Genomic DNA, 16,148 nt, shown 5'->3' with positions numbered 1-16,148 from the left:
CGCGGTGCGCACAGACATTACCCCTGAAGGGCGCCCACCCGCTGACTCAGCTGCTGTATAAAGCGAAAAATTTCGCAAGCGTCGATCCAACGCCATCTGTATATAAGTAAGTAATAAAAGCTACCAACAAACCAGCCGGCAACGGCAGCACAGACAGGCCTTCGGGCACGGCGCAGCCTGACGGTTGCTGCGTCGAAGCGTCAGTGCAAGATTGATACGCCAATGGTTTGAGACGTTTATTTATGATCGATAGATATGCGTTATAGAAGATCTGGCACATGTTGTAGCAGTGCTAACGCACAGAATGAAATTCGTAGCTCTGGTGAGCGGCGGCAAGGACTCGTGCTTCAACGTGATGCACTGCCTGGTGCAGGGCCACGAGCTCGTGGGCGTGGCCAACCTGCGGCCGCCGGCCGCGGCCGCAGACGAGCTGGACAGCTTCATGTACCAGACCGTGGGCTCGTCGGCAGTGGACCACTACGGCGAGGCGTTCGGGGTGCCGCTGTGGCGCGAGACCATCACCGGCACGGCCGTGAACCAGGCGCTGGACTACGCCGCGGCGGACGCGGACGAGACCGAGGACCTGTACCGGCTGCTGGCGGCGGTCAAGGCCGACCGGCCGGACGTGGAGGCGGTGGCGGTGGGCGCGATTCTGTCGACGTACCAGCGCACCCGCGTGGAGAACGTGTGCGGGCGGCTGGGGCTGGTGGCGCTGGCGTACCTGTGGCAGCGGGCGGACCAGGGCGCGCTGCTGGACGAGATGATTGCGGCCGGCGTGGACGCGCGGCTGATCAAGACGGCCGGCGTCGGGCTGACGCGGGCGCACCTGGGCCAGACCATCGGCCAGATGCGGCCGCTGCTCGGCCGGCTGCACGACCGGTACGGCCTGCACGTGTGCGGCGAGGGCGGCGAGTACGAGACGCTGGTGCTGGACGCGCCCGTGTTTGCCCGGCGGCTGGTGATCGACCGGACCGAGGCCGTTGTGCACTCGGCCGACGACGTCGCGTACCTGCACGTGGACGCACACGCCGAGGACAAGCCGCCGGCGGCGGGCTGGGAGGCGTCGGTGGCCGTGCCGCCGCTGATCGACCGCCAGCTGGCCGACGCGCACGCGGCGCTGGCCGGGTTCGAGCCGACGGCGCCGCCGACGGCGGCGCCGGTGCCGGCCAAGACGCCGGTGACCACCGTCGGCCGCTCGGCCGACACGGTCCGGATCGTGAACGTGACGGCGCCGGCGCCGGACCGCACGGTCGCCGACGAGACCGCGGCCGTGTTTGGCCGGCTGCGCGCGCTGCTGGTGGCCGAGGCCGGCACGGACGACCTGTTTGCGATCTCGTCCGTCACGCTGCTGCTGGCGTCCATGGCCGACTTTGCGGCCGTCAACGCGGTCTACCGGACGTACTTCGCGGCCGCGCCGAACCCGCCGTCGCGGGTGTGCATCTCGACCGAGCTGGCGGCCGGCTGCCGCGTCCAGCTGTCCGTGTGCGCGCGGCTGCCGGCCGCGGCCGGCCCGCGGACGGGCCTGCACGTGCAGGGCCGCAGCTACTGGGCGCCGGCCAACATCGGGCCGTACTCCCAGGCGATCTCGGCCGGCGAGTGCACGTACCTGGCCGGCCAGATCCCGCTGGTGCCGGCGAGCCTGACGCTGCCGGCGCCGGACGACTACGCGACCCAGACCGTGCTGTCGCTGCAGAACCTGGCCCGCGTGGCCAGCGTGGTCGCCGGGCCGGCCGACGGCAGCGCCGGGCCCGAGTTTACGGGCGCGCTCTACTACCTGGTGGCCTACGTGGCGTCGCCGGCGTACCGCCAGGCCGCGTGCCGGCTGTGGCAGAGCCGGCCCGAGGCGCTGGCGCACTGGACCTGCGACATGATCGCAGTCGAGGTGCGGCAGCTGCCGGTGAGCGCCGGCGCCGAGTGGGTCGCCGTGGGCGTCAACGAGAAGCACGCTGAGGAGCCGACGGCGGTCGAGCGCACGGCCGTGCGCGGCCTGGCCGCGACGGCCTACGGCCAGACGTGGTTCGCCGTGCTGGCTGCGGACGCCGTGCCGGCCCTGGGCGGCGACGCCGGCGGCATCGTCGGCGTGACCGTGTTCTGCACGGAGCCGCACTTTGACGGCGCCGCGCTGGCGTCCGAGACCGGCGCCGCGGTCGAGGTCGTGTACGTGCGCAGCGTGGCCAAGGCCGACGGCACGCCGACGCGGTTCGGCTTCGTGGTCCATGGCTACTTGTGATGCATATGTACATATCAATCTGCGAGCGCAGTGCGGAAACGCGACGCGCGGAACTTGCGGGCGAGCCGCGCGGCGTCGCGCCGCCGCCGCCGGGCCTTGCTGATCCATTCGGGCTTGTGCTCGGCCAGCTCGGCGGCCCAGGCCTCGGGCGTCATGGGCAGGGCCAGGTGGCGGCCGAACTGCGAGCTGGCATGCAGAAAGTGCGACTCGGGGTGGGGGAAGAACAGCGGCTGGTCCCCGGCGGCCTTGCGGGCGGTCTGGATGTAGTTTGTGGGCGGCGGCGCGGGCGCGGCGGCGGGCGCGGGCGCGGGCGCGGCTGCCGCCTCGGGCTCGGGCTCGTCGGCGCCGAAGAAGGCGAAGCCGGTGTCGGCGGCCGGGTCGAAGATGGTCTTGAGGTACGAGTTCTTCTCGTCGTTGGCCGAGGCGGGCTTGGGCGCGGCCGGGGCGGGGGCGTCCGCCTGCGCCCGCGCCTTGGCGGCCGCCTTTGCCGCCGCCAGCTCCAGCGCGCCGCCCACCTTGAGCGTCTTGCGGTCGAACAGCTCGTCCTCGGAGCTCTCGCTGTCGGACGCGGCGTCGGCCATGTCAAAGTCGTCGGCCGCAGCTGGCGCCGTCGGCACCAGGTCCGCCAGGTCGTCGTCGTCGTCGTCGTCCAGGGCCGGCGCCGCCGGCTCGGCGTCCGCCGCCACGACCGCGATCTCGCCCATGTCGCCGAGCAGGCCCTCCAGCACCTTGATGTTGCGGCGCTCCTCGTCCAGCCGCGCGCGCTGGTCGGCGTCGAGCTCGGGCTCGGGCCGGCCAAAGAGCTTGGCGGCCAGATCGTCGGCCGGCTCGGCCGGCGCGGCCGCCGCCGCGCGCACCACGGCCTCCACGGTGCGGCCGGCGGCGTCGCGCCACGTCGCGGACTCGTCGTCGTACGTCCACGAGTAGCTGGGCTCGTCCGGCGCCGGCCGCCGCGGCACGCCCCAGAGCTTGGTCTTCTTGCCGCCCTTGACCGGCCGCACCCGGCCGCCCGCGCGGATCCGGAACGTCACCGGCTGCTTCTTGGGGTCGCGCGGCACCACCCGGTGCTCGCCGACGAGGTCCAGCGGCCACGGCATGGCCGTGCGGACGGCGATCCCGGACGGCCGGCCGGCCGGGCCGTCCCAGAAGGGCGGGGGGGCGGCGGCCGCCGCGGTCGCGGCGGCAGCGGCCGCGGCCGTCGCGGCCGCGTCGTCCGCCTGCCGCGCGGCAATCTCCGCGGCCATCCGCGCGCGGTAGTCCGGCCGGGCGTCGCTGATCTGCAGGACCGTGCCCTTGAACTTGACGCCGTTCAGCGCCTTCTTGAGCTTGGCCAGGTTCGCCGCCGTGATCCGCACGGTCAGGTACGCAAACACCGTGTCCACGGTCGGCTTGCCGTGCACCGACAGCCGGCCGACGGCCGTGCCGAACCGGGTCAGGTACTTTTCGAGGTCCTCTGGCTTGCTGGCGACGGCCGCCGACAGCGGCGCGATGTGCAGGCGCACGTCGCGCTCGCCCTCGAACACGGCCGGCGGGTCCTTGGGGTCCTTGGGGTCCTTGGCGTCCCTGCGCGCGCCCTTGGCCGGCGTGGCCGGGCGATCGGAGGGGGGAGACATGGCGATGTTTGGTAGAGGCGGCGGCGAAGAAATTTTCGCGATAGCCGGGTAAGCGCGCCGCCGCGATGGCCGGGTAAGCTCATCTCCCAACGAAATTTTTTCCCGCGGCAGATCGCCCCGACCGGACGCACGACACGCAGGCCGCCGACGGACACACGACCGCCGTTCAGCCAGAACCAGATCCAGCGCGCAGCCAGCGCTCACCCGCCTGCACGCCTCACGCCCGCCTGCACTCCTTGCGCCCGCCTGCAGCCCTCCCGCCGCACCGCAAGCGCCGCCACACCCGCCTCCGCCTGCGGCTATATACAATGGCTCCCCCGCCCGTCGCCTTCCAGGGCCATGTCGACTTCCGCATGCGCCTGGTGCTGGCCACGCTGGCCGGCCGGCCCGTCCGCATCGAGCGGATCCGCTCGGACGACGTCAACCCCGGCATCAGAGGTACGCAGTCGCCGGCCACGCTGACGCAGACTACGAGCTGTCGTTCCTGCGGCTGCTCGAGAACGTGACCAACGGGTCCAAGATCGAGATCTCCATGACGGGTACGTGCCCGGCGCGCGGCGCTGACCCCAGGAACCACGGTCGTCTTCCGGCCAGGCCAGATCGTCAACGGCACGTACACGCACAACTGCCCCCTCTCGCGCGGCATGGGCTACTACATCGAGCCGCTGCTGCTGCTGGCGCCGTTCGGCAAGGCCGCGCTGTCGGTGACGTTCAAGGGCGTGACGTCCAACGGCGTGGACATCGGCGTCGACACGATCCGCACCGCCATCTTCCCGCTGTACCAGAAGTTCGGCATCCAGCGGCAGGAGCTGCGCATCCTCAAGCGCGGGTCGCCGCCCGGCGGCGGCGGCGAGGTCCAGCTGTACCTGCCGCACGTCGTGCTGCAGGCGCAGACGCTGCACGCGGCCGTGCGCGCGCCGGTGGTGGCCAAGCTGCGCGGCATCGCGTACTCGACCCGGGTCTCGCCGGCGACCGTCAACCGCATCATCGAGGGCGCGCGGCGCGTGCTGGCCGGCACCGGCTGCGAGACGTTCATCTACTCGGACGCCGCGCGCGGCGACGAGTCCGGCGCCAGCCCCGGCTTCGGCGCCACGCTGGTCGCCGAGACCAAGACCGGCTGGTGCATCTCGGCCGAGGCCGTGGGCGGCGCCGGCGGCGTGCCCGAGGACGTCGGCGAGCGCGCCGCGCGCGCGCTGCTGGACGAGATCGCGCTCGGCGGCATGGTCGGCCGCAACCAGGTGCGCGCGCTGGTCGTGCTGATGGTGCTCGGCCGCGAGGACGTCGGCCGGGTGCTGCTCGGCCGCGACGCCATCGACGCCGGGCTCGTGCGCCTGCTGCGGGCCATCAAGGCGCTGTTCGGCACCGAGGCGCGGCTGCGGCCGGCCGACGCCGACGCGGAGTGGGCCGGCTTCGGCTCGGCCGAGCCCGCGCCCGAGCCCGCGGCGGCCGAGTACGTGCTCAGCATCAAGGGCGCCGGCTTTGTCAACGCCAGCAAGAAGATCGCATAGTTATGTACATCAATTGAGCGCGCCCCGGCGCTTGAGCTCCAACGCCGTCTTGTACGGCGGCGCCGTCGGCGCCTGCACCGGGTCCAGCGCGGCCGCGCCCGCCGCCGGGTACGACGCGTCCGCGTCGTAGTCCGACAGGTCGCCGCAGGCCACGAACGGCGCCACCACGCGCTCCGCGGCCGCGGCCGCGGCCGACGCCGGCACCAGCGGCGCGCACAGCGCCGGCCGCGCCGCCACCGCCAGCGACGGCGGCACCCACCCCGCCCGCGGCACGTAGCCCTGGCACACCACGAACGCCTCGAGCGACGACGCGCGCGACGACCGCGGCTTGGCGCACGCCACCCGCTCAAACAGCAGCGCCAGCTGCGAGTACAGCAGGTCCACGTCCCGCCCCCGGAAGATCTTGGCCACGAACGCGCCGCCCGGCTTGAGCATGCTCGTCGCCAGCGACAGCGCCGACAGCAGCAGCTGCGCCTGGATGTACTCGTCCAGGTCGTGCAGGCCCGTCACGTCCGGCGCGCCGTCCGAGATCACCAGGTCCGCGGGCTCGCCCCCGAACAGCTCGAAGATGCTCTCCAGCGTCGACCGGTGCGTGATGTCCGCCTGCAGCGTCACGACGCCCTCGATCGGCGCAATCGGCTGCAGGTCCACCGACACGATCTTGGCCGTGTCCGCCGGCAGCGTCCGCGCCAGCACCTGGCTCCACGACCCCGGCGCCGCACAGAGATCGACCACGCGCGAGACCCCGTCGAGCAGCCCGAACTGCGAGTTGAGCTGGAGCAGCTTGAACGCCGACCGCGCCCGCCACCCCTGCTCCTTGGCCTTGCGGTAGTACAGGTCCCGCTTGTCCTTGCTGCACTTGCCCATCTTGCCGTGTTGCCTGCGCGGATGCAAAATTTGTCGTGGCGCCGCACGCCGGGCCGCGGTCACGTGCCCGGCGGCTACATGCCGCACGCCGTGCGGCGCACTGCCAAGCCCACCCTCGACGGAGTGGCTGCCGGAGGCTCATGTAGTGGCCAGTGGACGAGCCTCCGGCGGCGACTCCGTCGAGGGTAGCTGCCCTGCGGGCAGAGGCGTATAGCCGCTGTGGCGCATAGCCGCCCGGCGCGGCCGGTGGCTGGTGGTGGCGGACTACAGCAGGCCAGCCGCACGGCGTGCGGCGGGCCGGGTGATGGCAGAAGTTCATTGAGCGGGGTGTATCCAAAAGCGCGGGTGCGCCGCACGGGGTGCGGCTGGTGGCGCGCTGTGGCGCAGCTAGAAGCGCTCCTCGCGCCCCAGGTCGAGCGAGCTCGAGCGCATGGCCCGGAAGCCCCAGGTGCCGAGCACGCCCAGGACGCCCAGGCGCCAGCCGCGCCACAGGCCCTCCCAGCCGGTGACGCCGTTGTCCTCGGCCGAGAGCACGTCCCACATGGTCCCCAGGACGCCGCGGTAGGCGCCCACCGGGACCACGGTGCGCTTGACGCCGACGTAGGCGAGCTGGCCGCGGCGCAGCACGGTCTCGAGCGGCAGGCGCACGCTGAGCTCGAGCACGGCCGCGCCCAGCGAGAGCACGTTGTAGAGCGCGGGCGCGGTGAGGGCGTCGACGGCCCAGCGCATGCGGAAGAGCACCGGGGCGCCGCGCGCGACGGCCTTGGGCACGGCCGAGAGCAGGACGGTGGGCAGCGCGAGGTGCGCCGGGCACAGCAGCGACGGCAGGCACTGGAGCGAGGCCGCGATGGAGCGCGGCTGCGCGTCCGGCGGCGTGAGGATGAGCTTCGTGCGGACGATGTCGAGCGGCGCCAGCGCCAGCGACGTCAGCGTGCTGGCGGCGAGCGAGACGACGAGGGCGAGCAGCGGCCGCGGCGAGTCCGACAGCGAGTCGAGCACGGCGGGGTCCGGCAGGGAGCACACGGCCGAGAAGAAGGCCGAGAGCCACGAGTCGAGCGTGGAGGCCGCGACGGTCTGCAGGAACGAGATGTTGGTCCCCCGCCAGATCCCCCACGGCCCGTCCTTGGTCCAGAGCGCGGACAGCACGCCCTGCATGACCGGGCGGTGCGCGCGCAGCGCGGGGTCGGCGTCGGGCGCCTTGCGGCGCGTGCGCCGCACGCCCGGCGACGACGGCTCGTCCGACGACGAGTGCACGCGCCGCGCGGCCTTGCGCCGGCTGCCGCGGCGCCGCCGCGGCGCGGCCGAGCTCGACGAGCCTGCGGTCGAGAAGTAGTCGACGTCGTCCGCGTCGTCGTCCGACGACGACGCCACCGCGGCCGGCCGCGCCGGCGCCAGCGACGACAGCGTCGTCCGCGGCCGCTCGTACAGCCCGCACTGCAGGATCATCTTGCCGACCTCGAACGGCTGGCCGAGGAAGGTGCCCGAGTACCGCACGAGCGCGGCGTGCGTCAGCGACCGGAACACGTCCGTGGTGTTTGGCAGCTCGATGTAGTCCGCGTAGTCCAGATCGGCCAGGATCGACGAGTTGCCCGCGCCGCCGCGGCCGCCCGCCGCGCGGCCGGCCGTGCCGCCGACGCTGACGACCTGGTAGTCGCCGCCGACGACGTAGGGCCGCAGCGGATGCTTGGACGCGGCCATTTCGGCTGCGAGTCTGGGCCGGGCCCGAGGTTAAGGCCGGAGATGCTGCGTCCGGGACGCGGGCGAAGCGGACGGGGTTGTGGCACCGGATGCGAGTCGTCACGGCCTGGTTCCAGGTCGCGCGTGAGGGTCTGCGGATGCGTGTGCGCCGTGCGATACGGCCAAAGCTGGAAGAAACCGAGAGATCCCGGTTTGGTGATAATCCGCGGTGCGGCGTTGGGACTTGTCGAAAAAGTGCGGCGGTGAGAAATTTTTCCACGTCGGCGATCTCGAGCGTTGATTTACAGAGAAATGCCGGTAGCTGCGAGAAAAACGCAGACCAAGACGGCGGGACGCGGCGGGCGGGCGCCGGCGGGCGGCGCGGGCGCCAAGGGGGGCGTGCGGGCGCCGGCGGCGGCTGGAAAAGGCAAGGACGTGCTGAAGGCGCGGCCGGCCGGCGTGCGGAAGGACGTGCGGGGCCGGGGCCGGGCCGGCGAGGGCGCCAAGGCGGCCGGCAAGGCCGGCGGCCGGGCCGGGGGCCGGGCCAAGCCGGCGGAGGACGACGCGAGCGCCGGGAGCGACGAGGGCGACGAGATCATGGACGAAGAGGCCGCCAGCGACGCCGCCAGCGAGCCGGACCACGAGGCCGAGGCCGCCGCCGCCAGCGGCTCGGCCAGCGAGGCGTCGGCCGCCGAGGACGGCGCCGACGCGGCGTCCGCCGACAGCGACGGCGCCTCGGAAGACCTCTCGGACGCGCCCGCCGACGAGTTCGACATCGAGGCCGCGTCCGACATCGCCAGCGAGACCGATTCCGCAGCGTCCGGCGCCTCGGGCTCGGACGCCGCGTCGGACGACGAGGACGACGAGTCGGACATCGAGCGCATGGGCGAGAAGCCCGCCGTCGCCCGCAAGAAGGCGGACGCCGCCAGCTTCTCCACGGCCATGACCGCGATCCTGGGCTCGCACCTCAAGGCGCACGACCGGCGCGACCCCGTCCTCGTCCGCGCGCGCGGCACGGCCCAGGACGCCGACGCGGCCAAGCTCGAGGCGCGCGCCCGGCGCGCCCTCAAGGCCGAGCGGCGGGCCCGGCTCGACCAGGAGCGCGTCCGCAACCCGCTCACCGGCGACGCGACCGGCCCGGCCGCCGAGGCCGCGCGCGAGGTCAGCGAGCGCGAGCGCGGGCTCCGGCGCACGGCCAAGCGCGGCGTCGTCAAGCTCTTCAACGCCGTGCTGGCGGCTCAGCGGGGAGGAGAATAGATTATGCTGTATGTACAAAAGTTCACCGTTTGGCAAAGTCGCTCGCCTGCAGGTTGCGCGTCATCTGCGGCAGCGACACGACGAGCCCGTCGAGCGCGCGCGACACGCGCACCTGGCAGCCCAGCCGCGACGTCTCGGTCAGGCCGAAGGCCAGGTCGAGCATGTCGTTCTCGTCGTCGTCGGGCTCCTCCATGGCGTCGTAGTGGTCCGACTCGACGACGACGTGGCACGTCGAGCACGCACACGAGCCGCCGCACGCGCCTGCCGTCAGCGCGCCCGCGCGCCCACTCACCCTCCATGTCGAGGTCGTTGGCCTGCGCCAGGTCGAGCAGGTTGTCGCCCTCGGCGGCCTCGATCTCGACGCGCTCGCCCTCCTTGGTCACGAACGTGATGTGCACCCTGCCGTCAGCTCCGCGCCGGCGCCCACTCACTCTTCGCCGGCCTTGGGCGTGTGCACATGGCCGTGCAGCGCCGGCACCGACGCCGACAGCGGCCGCGCCAGCGACGGCGGCGGCCGCGCGGCGCACGCCGGCCGCGCGCCGGCCCACGGCCGCACGATCCCGCGCACGCACGCCATCCGGGGCGCGCGTCCGACCATTCTAACCAAGCTCATCGTGCGTCGCCTTGGGGGTTGTGGGGAGTTGCGGTAAAAAATTTTTGGCGCCGGAGTTTGGGGTCGCCGGCCGCGCCGCGCGACGGTTGTGCCACATTCCCTCGTGACGCCGCGGCTGCGCGCGCGCCCGGCCCGGGCCGCCGTCACGCGCGCCGGCCGCGCGCGCCGCTCGGCGCGGCCTGCGGCCGGTCTGGCGGCTGGCCGGCGGGGCACGGGCGCGGGCGCGGGCCAATCACGTCCAGCTTATTCGCGTGCTAGTCGTCCCAACCATGCTATCCGTACGCCTCGCCTGCATATAGCCGCGCGCCGCACCGTCGCACAGCGGAGTGCTCGGACTTTAGGGTTGCGCGGCTGGGCCTGGCTGCAGCCACAACGACCGTGGCTCGTTTGGCAGTCCTGCTTGATCGGTGCGACCCGGCGACTGCGTGGGGGTCGCTGCCGGCGGAAGGTTGCACAGATCACGCGGCCCAGCCGTAGGCCACGTAGTCCGACAGAGCCGGCGAGCCTCCGGCGGCGACTCCGTCGAGGGTGGCTGCCCTTCGGGCAGGTGAGCCGCATACTGTGCGGCTCGTTTGACGTGCGACCGCCCGCAGGGCAGCCATCCGAGCGAGCCTCCGGCGGCGACTCCGTCGAGGGTGGCTGCCCTTCGGGCAGGTGAGCCGGTGCCGCTCGATTGATCGTGTACCCTGCCCGAAGGGCAGCCACCCTCGACGGAGTCGCCGCCGGAGGCTCGTTATAAGCCCAAGCCGCCCGCAGGGCGCACCCTCGACGGAGTCGCCGCCGGAGGCTCGTTAGAGGCCCAAGCCGCCCGCAGGGCGCACCCTCGACGGAGTCGCCGCCGGAGGCTCGCCCACGAGCCCTGTCCGCGGCCACGCTGGAGCACGGTGGCGCGTGCGGCACGCGTCAGCCACAGCTGTCGGATAGGCGTCCCCCCAGCCACAGACGCGCACGGACACGGGTGCGTGCAGACGCATGCAGCCGACGGCCCGCGCCGCAGGCCGTGCGGCTCGGCGCCACGCGAGGCGCGTATAGCGCGCGCGCGACCAGCAGACCCGCAATGGCGTCCACACTCCCCCGCGGCCGGCTGATACTGCTCGAGGGCCTCGACCGCTCCGGCAAGACGACGCAGGTGGCGCGGCTGGTCAGCCACCTGAACGAGCGCGGGTCGGCGGTGGCGCAGAAGTTCCCAGGTACGTGCTTGCGCGACTCGCTGACGCAGACCGGACCACAGAGCTCGGCAAGACGATCGACGCGTACCTGCGCGCGCAGCAGGAGCTCTCGGACGAGGCCATCCACCTGCTGTTCTCGGCCAACCGGTGGGAGCTGGCCGGATGGATGCGCGAGCAGCTGGCGGCGGGCGTGGACGTGGTGCTGGACCGGTACGTCGCGTCGGGCGTGTGCTTTTCGGCGGCCAAGGGCCTGGACGCGGCGTGGTGCCGCGCGCCGGACGTGGGCCTGCCGGCGCCGGACATCACGTTCTTCCTGGACCTGGACCCGGCCAAGGCGGGCGAGCGGGCGGGCTACGGCGGCGAGCGGTACGAGATCGGCGAGTTCCAGACCAAGGTCCGCGGGCTGTTTCTGGAGACGCTGGCCGAGATGCTGCCGAACGTGGTCGTGGTGGACGCCGGCCGCGACATCGAGACCATTGCGGCCGAGCTGGCGGCGGCGGTGGACGCGCTGGCGGTGCCGGCGGCGGTGGGCGTGTTTGAGTAGTAACAAAAATGTATGTACAGCTAGTCGTCGTCGGACGACATGCCGACGTCGATCTCGGGCATCTCAAAGTCCGAGTCGTCGTCTGTTTTCTGGCGCTTGTGGGCGTCGGGCGGGGGCGAGGAGGAGCGCTTGGGCGGGGCGGGCGCGAGCGCGGCGGGGCCGGCGGCCGGCAGGGCCTCGGCCGGCAGGACCGGCTCGACTGGCTCGACCGCGACGACGGCCGTGGCCGTGACGGTGGCCGTGGCCGTGGCCGTGGCTGCGGCGCGCACAGAGTCCGCGTACGCCGGGACGGCGACGGTCGTGGCGAGCTCGACGCGGGCCGGCAGCGGCGCGGGCTCGGGCTCGGGCGTGGGCTCGGGCGTGGGCTCGGCCTCGGCCTCGGCCTCGACCGGCACCGCCGCCAGCTCGTCCAGGTCGTCCAGGCCGACCGCCGCCCGGCGCTCGGCCGTCGGCAGCTGCGTCGGCGGCAGCCGCGGATGCACCAGGCAGTCCAGCCACATGCTCGTCGGCGGCAGCCGACTGGCGGCCAGCGGCAGCACGCTGTACCGGGTGTGGTCGCCCGGGTACAGCACGCACGCCGCCAGCAGCTCCTCATCGGCCGGCGTGCGCACGGCGTTGCGCACGGCAAAACGGTCGACGCGCGCGCGCAGGCCGCGCGCCAGCGCCGGCACGTGCCGGACGACGGCGGTCAGGAACCGCACGTCGGCCGCGCGCGCGGCCGGCGTCGGCGCGCGCGCAAACGCGGCCGGCGCCGTCGTGAAGTCGGCCAGCGCGGCCGCGCCGGCGGCCGGCGCCGGGTCCAGGCAGGCCAGGGCGCCGTCGACGTGGGGCGCCAGCTCAGGCACGAGATCGGCCGGCAGCGCGCCCACGGCCGGCAGAAACGCGGCCAGGAACGCGCGCGCGGCCGCGTCCAGCGGCGGCCAGGCCAGGCTCGGCACCGCCGCCAGCCCGGCCACCAGCGTGTACGTGTGCTGGGCCAGCAGCGGCCCCGCGCCGCGCGCCAGGTCGGCCAGCAGGCCGCACAGAGCCGTCTGGGCGCGCGCCGCAGCCACCAGCGCCAGATCGCGGTCGCTGCGGCCGGCCGTCGGGCGGAACTCGGCCCGGCCGTCCACGGCCAGCACGCTGTCGGCCAGGCCGACCAGCTCGCCCAGCGGGACCTGCGCGCCGTCCGCCGGCGCGTGTGCCAGCAGTGCGCGCAGCACGGCCACGAGCGTCTCCACGCGCGCGGCGCCCGCGATCGGGCCGTCGACCGCGACCGTGTCGGCCCAGCCCGCCTCCGCGGCGAACGGGCGGTCCACGGCGGCCAGCGCGCCGGCCACCGCCGTCTGCGTCTCGCGCACGGTCGCCAGCACGTCCGCCCGCCACTCGGCCGCCGGGTCCTTGCCCACGCGGTGGACGACGGCCAGCAGGGTCGTGGCCGCCGCCGCCGCCTGCGCCGACGCCGCGCCGCCGTTCAGCACCGCCGCCGCCCGCCCGCGCGCCTTGCCGGCCGCCGGCCGGCTCGTCGTCGGGTACAGCTGGATGGCGGTGGCCAGCGCGGCCAGAGATTCCGCCGGCGCCGTTTCGGCCGCGGCCACCAGCGCCGTCGTCAGCGCCGGCAGCGCCGGCGTGACGGCCTCGCGCACGACCGTCGGCTTGCCGTGCGCGGTCTCCAGCACGGCCGTGGCGGCCGCGATCGCGTCGGCCACGGTCTCGGCGTCGGGGCGCTGCGGTCAGCCGGTGCAAATTTTTTCGCCTACCTGGACAAGCGGCACGACGATCCGCAGCCACGGCGCCGCGTGCGCGCCCACGGTCTCCCAGTCGGCCCGCAGCAGGGCGGCCATGAGCTGGAGGCCCGTCCGGCGCGCGGCGGGGGTGCGCGCGGCCGCCAGCGCGGCCGCGCGGCCGCGCAGCTTGGCCACGGCGGCCGCGTCGGCCGCGGCCACGGTCCGGCCATCGACCGATCCGACGGCAAACGGCCCGGTGGTGTCGAGGTCGCCCTCGCGGTCGATTGCCACGAGGGCCAGGGCTCCGCTGAGCCCGGCCATTGCAGTGAGCGGGCGTGTGTAGGTGCCCGGCCGGATTTTTCAGAGGCCGGTCAGAGCCGGTGCAGGAATGCGTACCAAACATCGCGATCGTGCGGCTCAACTTATCCTCACCCCCCAGCCAGGCCGCAGCAGCTCCTGGCCTCTCTCGACACGAGCACGACACCGCACGCGACCCGGCGGTGCAGGCACGCAGACGGCAACGGCGCGCACCCTGGGCGGGCGCTGATTGCTGCGCACACAGCCCAGCGCGGGCACGAGCCGAAGCGAGCGGCAGACCGGAGCGCCCGGCCGCACATCCGCAGCGCACGATCACGACACCTGGCGCGCCAGCGCGCACGGCACACGGACAATGAGCACGGCGGGCCCACGGGCGGCGGCGGCGCCGCCGGCGGCGGACACGGGCGGCATGTTTGACAAGCTCTGGCGGCTCTCGCGCGCGCTCGAGGACGCGCCGTACAACATGGGCCTGCGCAAGGAGGTGTCGGCGGTGTCGCGGGAGCTCGAGAAGAGCCTGATGGCGCACGGCCGGTTCCCGACCGCGGCCGAGAAGGAGCCGCCGGTGGTGGAGCTGGCCGAGATCCTGATGAAGAACTGGAACACGACCCACCGCGACCGGCAGGACGCCAAGAACATCCTGGAGTTCCTGTACAAGGTCGGCACGCAGACGTACCACTCGCAGCGGCTGCTGCGGTACATGCTGACGCTGATGTGCGCGCTGCGGTACTTTGGCGAGGCCGAGCGCGCGCTGCGGACGTACGTGGACCTGGTGCAGGCGGCGCGGGTGCGGGCGGCGAAGGGCAGCGCGCTGGCCGAGGTCGACGAGGCGGGCGCGACGTTCGTGGCCGTGGCGGAGGGCGTGGAGATGCTGGTGCGTGACGTGCGCAAGCACGAGGACGCGCGGGCGCTGGCCGACACGCTGCGGGCGTGGCTCGAGGACGGCGCGGAGGACGGCGCGGCCGGCGGCGCGGCGGGCGCGCGCTCGACCGCGTGGCTGGCCGTGGGCGACGCGTACTCGGCGCTGGTGCGCGAGACCGTGCGGTTCGACGAGCGGCCGGCGCTGGCGGCCGCGGCCGCGGCCGCGTACGAGCGCGCGCTGGCCGACCACCCGGCCAACGTCGAGGCGCTGTACGAGGCCGCGCTGCTGGCGGCCGAGACGCAGGACCGCGACCGCGCGGCCGCGCTCGTCGCGCGCGGCCGCGCGGTCGACGCCGGCCACGTGCGCCTGCAGCACCTGCACGCGCTGGTGCTGTCGGCCGCCGAGCGCTACGACGACGCCATCGCCGTCTGCCGCGCCGCGGCCGTGTTCTCCAAGGAGGCCGGCGCGCGCGTCTCGCTCGCCGACCGCCAGGCCATGCTCGAGATCAAGAAGACCGAGATGGCGCTGCTCGAGGCCGTCGGCGGCCCCCAGCGCGCGCTCGACTCGGTCTCCGAGGTCTTTGCGCTCTACTCCGAGCTCTTCACGTCCGACGACGACACCGTCGAGTCGCAGATCTACGAGGCGTCCATGACCACGCTCTCGGTCCAGATGAACATGCGCCGGCGCGCGCGCGAGCCCCCGCGCACCCCCGTCGACGAGAACGACGACGACGAGCCGTTCGCGGACGACGACGAGCCCGCGCCCGAGCGCCCCCACCTCCTCGCGCCCGGCCCGGCGCTGATCAAGGACAACGCCAGCGTGCGCTCGCGCCGCTCGTTCATCCCCTCGATCCGCCGCAAGAAGTCGGCGCTGTCGGTCCGCACCAAGCCCGCGGGCTCGCTCGCCGAGTCCATCATCGAGCGCAACCGCAACGGCGGCCAGCGCCTGCTGCGCAACTCGCTCCAGCTCGACAACAACGCGCTGCGCTCGGTCTCCAGGCGCTGCCTGCGCCTCATCTGGCTCCTCGTCGCCGGCCTCTTCCGCCGCAGCGAGCTCTACGCCGAGTGCGCGTCCGCCGTCGGCGAGGCCGAGAAGATGGGCGGGCCCGGCGAGGACGTCTACACCGAGCGCGGCCTGCTGCACGCCGCGCGCCACGAGCCCGCCAAGGCGATGGCCTGCTTCGACGCCGCGCTCACCCTCTCGGTCACCCACGTGCCGGCCATCGTCGGCCTTGCCGGCGTGCTGCTCGCCCGCCCGCCGGCCGAGCAGCCCGTCGCTCGCGACCGCGCCCTGGTCCTGCTCGAGGCCTGCACCCGCCACCGCGGCCACGCCAACGCCGAGGCCTGGATGCTGCTCGGCTCCATCTACGGCGACATGGCCGTCGACTCCAAGATGCGCGACGCGCTCTGGCGCTGCGTCCGTCTGGAGGAGACCCGCGCCGTGCGCTCCTGGGACGTCTGTAGCGTGTGAGTGCACGAATGCATTGATTTTGTCTGTTGACTCGCCCGTGCGGCGCGGCTCCTCAGCCGCACGCTGTGCGGCTCACGGGTGCACGAGCCTCCGGCGGCGACTCCGTCGGGGGTGGCTGCCCTGCGGGCAGGTTGCACTGAGGTCTCTGAGCCGCACGGCCTGCGGCTCATCTCCCTCTCATTCTGCCCGCAGGGCAGCCACCCTCGACGGAGTCGCCGCCCGAGGCGGACACCTTCAGGAGCGGCAGGAGGGTAGAAGCGGGGGGAGATCTCGGGGGTCGCCGCCTGATGAAAAAGGGGATGTGGGGGCGGGGGTGG

General features: G+C 73.6%; 10 protein-coding genes across 10 annotated transcripts; 5 read left to right on the top strand and 5 right to left on the bottom strand.

Annotated features, from left to right (window-relative positions):
• Positions 1-101: 101 nt before the first annotated feature.
• Positions 102-2,291, top strand: V1510DRAFT_422049 (uncharacterized protein). The gene has a single exon (XM_066934723.1). The coding sequence runs from the start codon at positions 305-307 to the stop codon at positions 2,228-2,230; it is 1,926 nt and encodes a 641-aa protein (XP_066787098.1). The 5' UTR covers positions 102-304; the 3' UTR covers positions 2,231-2,291.
• Positions 2,292-2,381: 90 nt separating this feature from the next.
• On the bottom strand, positions 2,382-3,843 carry V1510DRAFT_431816 (uncharacterized protein; the record flags this gene model as incomplete). The annotated part of the gene is made up of 2 exons (XM_066935450.1): positions 2,382-2,409; positions 2,438-3,843. The coding sequence occupies 2 exons, from the start codon at positions 3,841-3,843 to the stop codon at positions 2,382-2,384; spliced, it is 1,434 nt and encodes a 477-aa protein (XP_066787097.1).
• Positions 3,844-4,005: 162 nt separating this feature from the next.
• On the top strand, positions 4,006-5,587 carry V1510DRAFT_245314 (RNA 3'-terminal phosphate cyclase/enolpyruvate transferase). The gene is made up of 3 exons (XM_066930556.1): positions 4,006-4,281; positions 4,311-4,382; positions 4,414-5,587. Exons 1-3 carry the CDS (start codon positions 4,152-4,154, stop codon positions 5,349-5,351), a joined length of 1,140 nt encoding a protein of 379 aa, XP_066787096.1. The 5' UTR covers positions 4,006-4,151; the 3' UTR covers positions 5,352-5,587.
• On the bottom strand, positions 5,308-6,231 carry V1510DRAFT_422045 (Trm7p). Its single transcript, XM_066934722.1, has one exon. The coding sequence runs from the start codon at positions 6,216-6,218 to the stop codon at positions 5,361-5,363; it is 858 nt and encodes a 285-aa protein (XP_066787095.1). The 5' UTR covers positions 6,219-6,231; the 3' UTR covers positions 5,308-5,360.
• Positions 6,232-6,520: 289 nt separating this feature from the next.
• On the bottom strand, positions 6,521-7,521 carry V1510DRAFT_422043 (uncharacterized protein). The gene has a single exon (XM_066934721.1). The coding sequence runs from the start codon at positions 7,371-7,373 to the stop codon at positions 6,606-6,608; it is 768 nt and encodes a 255-aa protein (XP_066787094.1). The 5' UTR covers positions 7,374-7,521; the 3' UTR covers positions 6,521-6,605.
• A 1,211-nt stretch (positions 7,522-8,732) lies between these two features.
• On the top strand, positions 8,733-9,140 carry V1510DRAFT_354897 (Rrp15p-domain-containing protein; the record flags this gene model as incomplete). The annotated part of the gene is made up of 1 exon (XM_066930889.1): positions 8,733-9,140. A coding segment is annotated over one exon (408 nt), but the record flags the coding sequence as incomplete, so codon positions are not given.
• Positions 9,141-9,174: 34 nt separating this feature from the next.
• V1510DRAFT_369460 (2Fe-2S ferredoxin-type domain-containing protein) lies at positions 9,175-9,729 on the bottom strand (the record flags this gene model as incomplete). Its single annotated transcript, XM_066931394.1, has 3 exons — positions 9,175-9,413; positions 9,445-9,551; positions 9,584-9,729. The coding sequence occupies 3 exons, from the start codon at positions 9,727-9,729 to the stop codon at positions 9,175-9,177; spliced, it is 492 nt and encodes a 163-aa protein (XP_066787092.1).
• Positions 9,730-10,753: 1,024 nt separating this feature from the next.
• V1510DRAFT_431810 (thymidylate kinase-domain-containing protein) lies at positions 10,754-11,735 on the top strand. Its single transcript, XM_066935449.1, has 2 exons — positions 10,754-10,955; positions 10,985-11,735. The coding sequence occupies exons 1-2, from the start codon at positions 10,823-10,825 to the stop codon at positions 11,476-11,478; spliced, it is 627 nt and encodes a 208-aa protein (XP_066787091.1). The 5' UTR covers positions 10,754-10,822; the 3' UTR covers positions 11,479-11,735.
• V1510DRAFT_404724 (rRNA processing/ribosome biogenesis-domain-containing protein) lies at positions 11,499-13,505 on the bottom strand (the record flags this gene model as incomplete). Its single annotated transcript, XM_066932277.1, has 2 exons — positions 11,499-13,184; positions 13,218-13,505. 2 exons carry the CDS (start codon positions 13,503-13,505, stop codon positions 11,499-11,501), a joined length of 1,974 nt encoding a protein of 657 aa, XP_066787090.1.
• Positions 13,506-14,656: 1,151 nt separating this feature from the next.
• On the top strand, positions 14,657-15,861 carry V1510DRAFT_422034 (uncharacterized protein). The gene has a single exon (XM_066934720.1). The coding sequence runs from the start codon at positions 14,857-14,859 to the stop codon at positions 15,829-15,831; it is 975 nt and encodes a 324-aa protein (XP_066787089.1). The 5' UTR covers positions 14,657-14,856; the 3' UTR covers positions 15,832-15,861.
• The last annotated feature ends 287 nt before the right edge of the window (positions 15,862-16,148 follow it).

Source organism: Dipodascopsis tothii (genome assembly GCF_038497935.1).
Source record: "Dipodascopsis tothii strain CBS 759.85 unplaced genomic scaffold V1510scaffold_34, whole genome shotgun sequence".
Classification (NCBI taxonomy): Eukaryota; Fungi; Ascomycota; class Lipomycetes; order Lipomycetales; family Lipomycetaceae; genus Neoaidaea; species Neoaidaea tothii.
The sequence above is the reverse complement of the archived record's forward strand: the minus strand, read 5'-3'. Positions and strand labels throughout refer to the sequence as shown.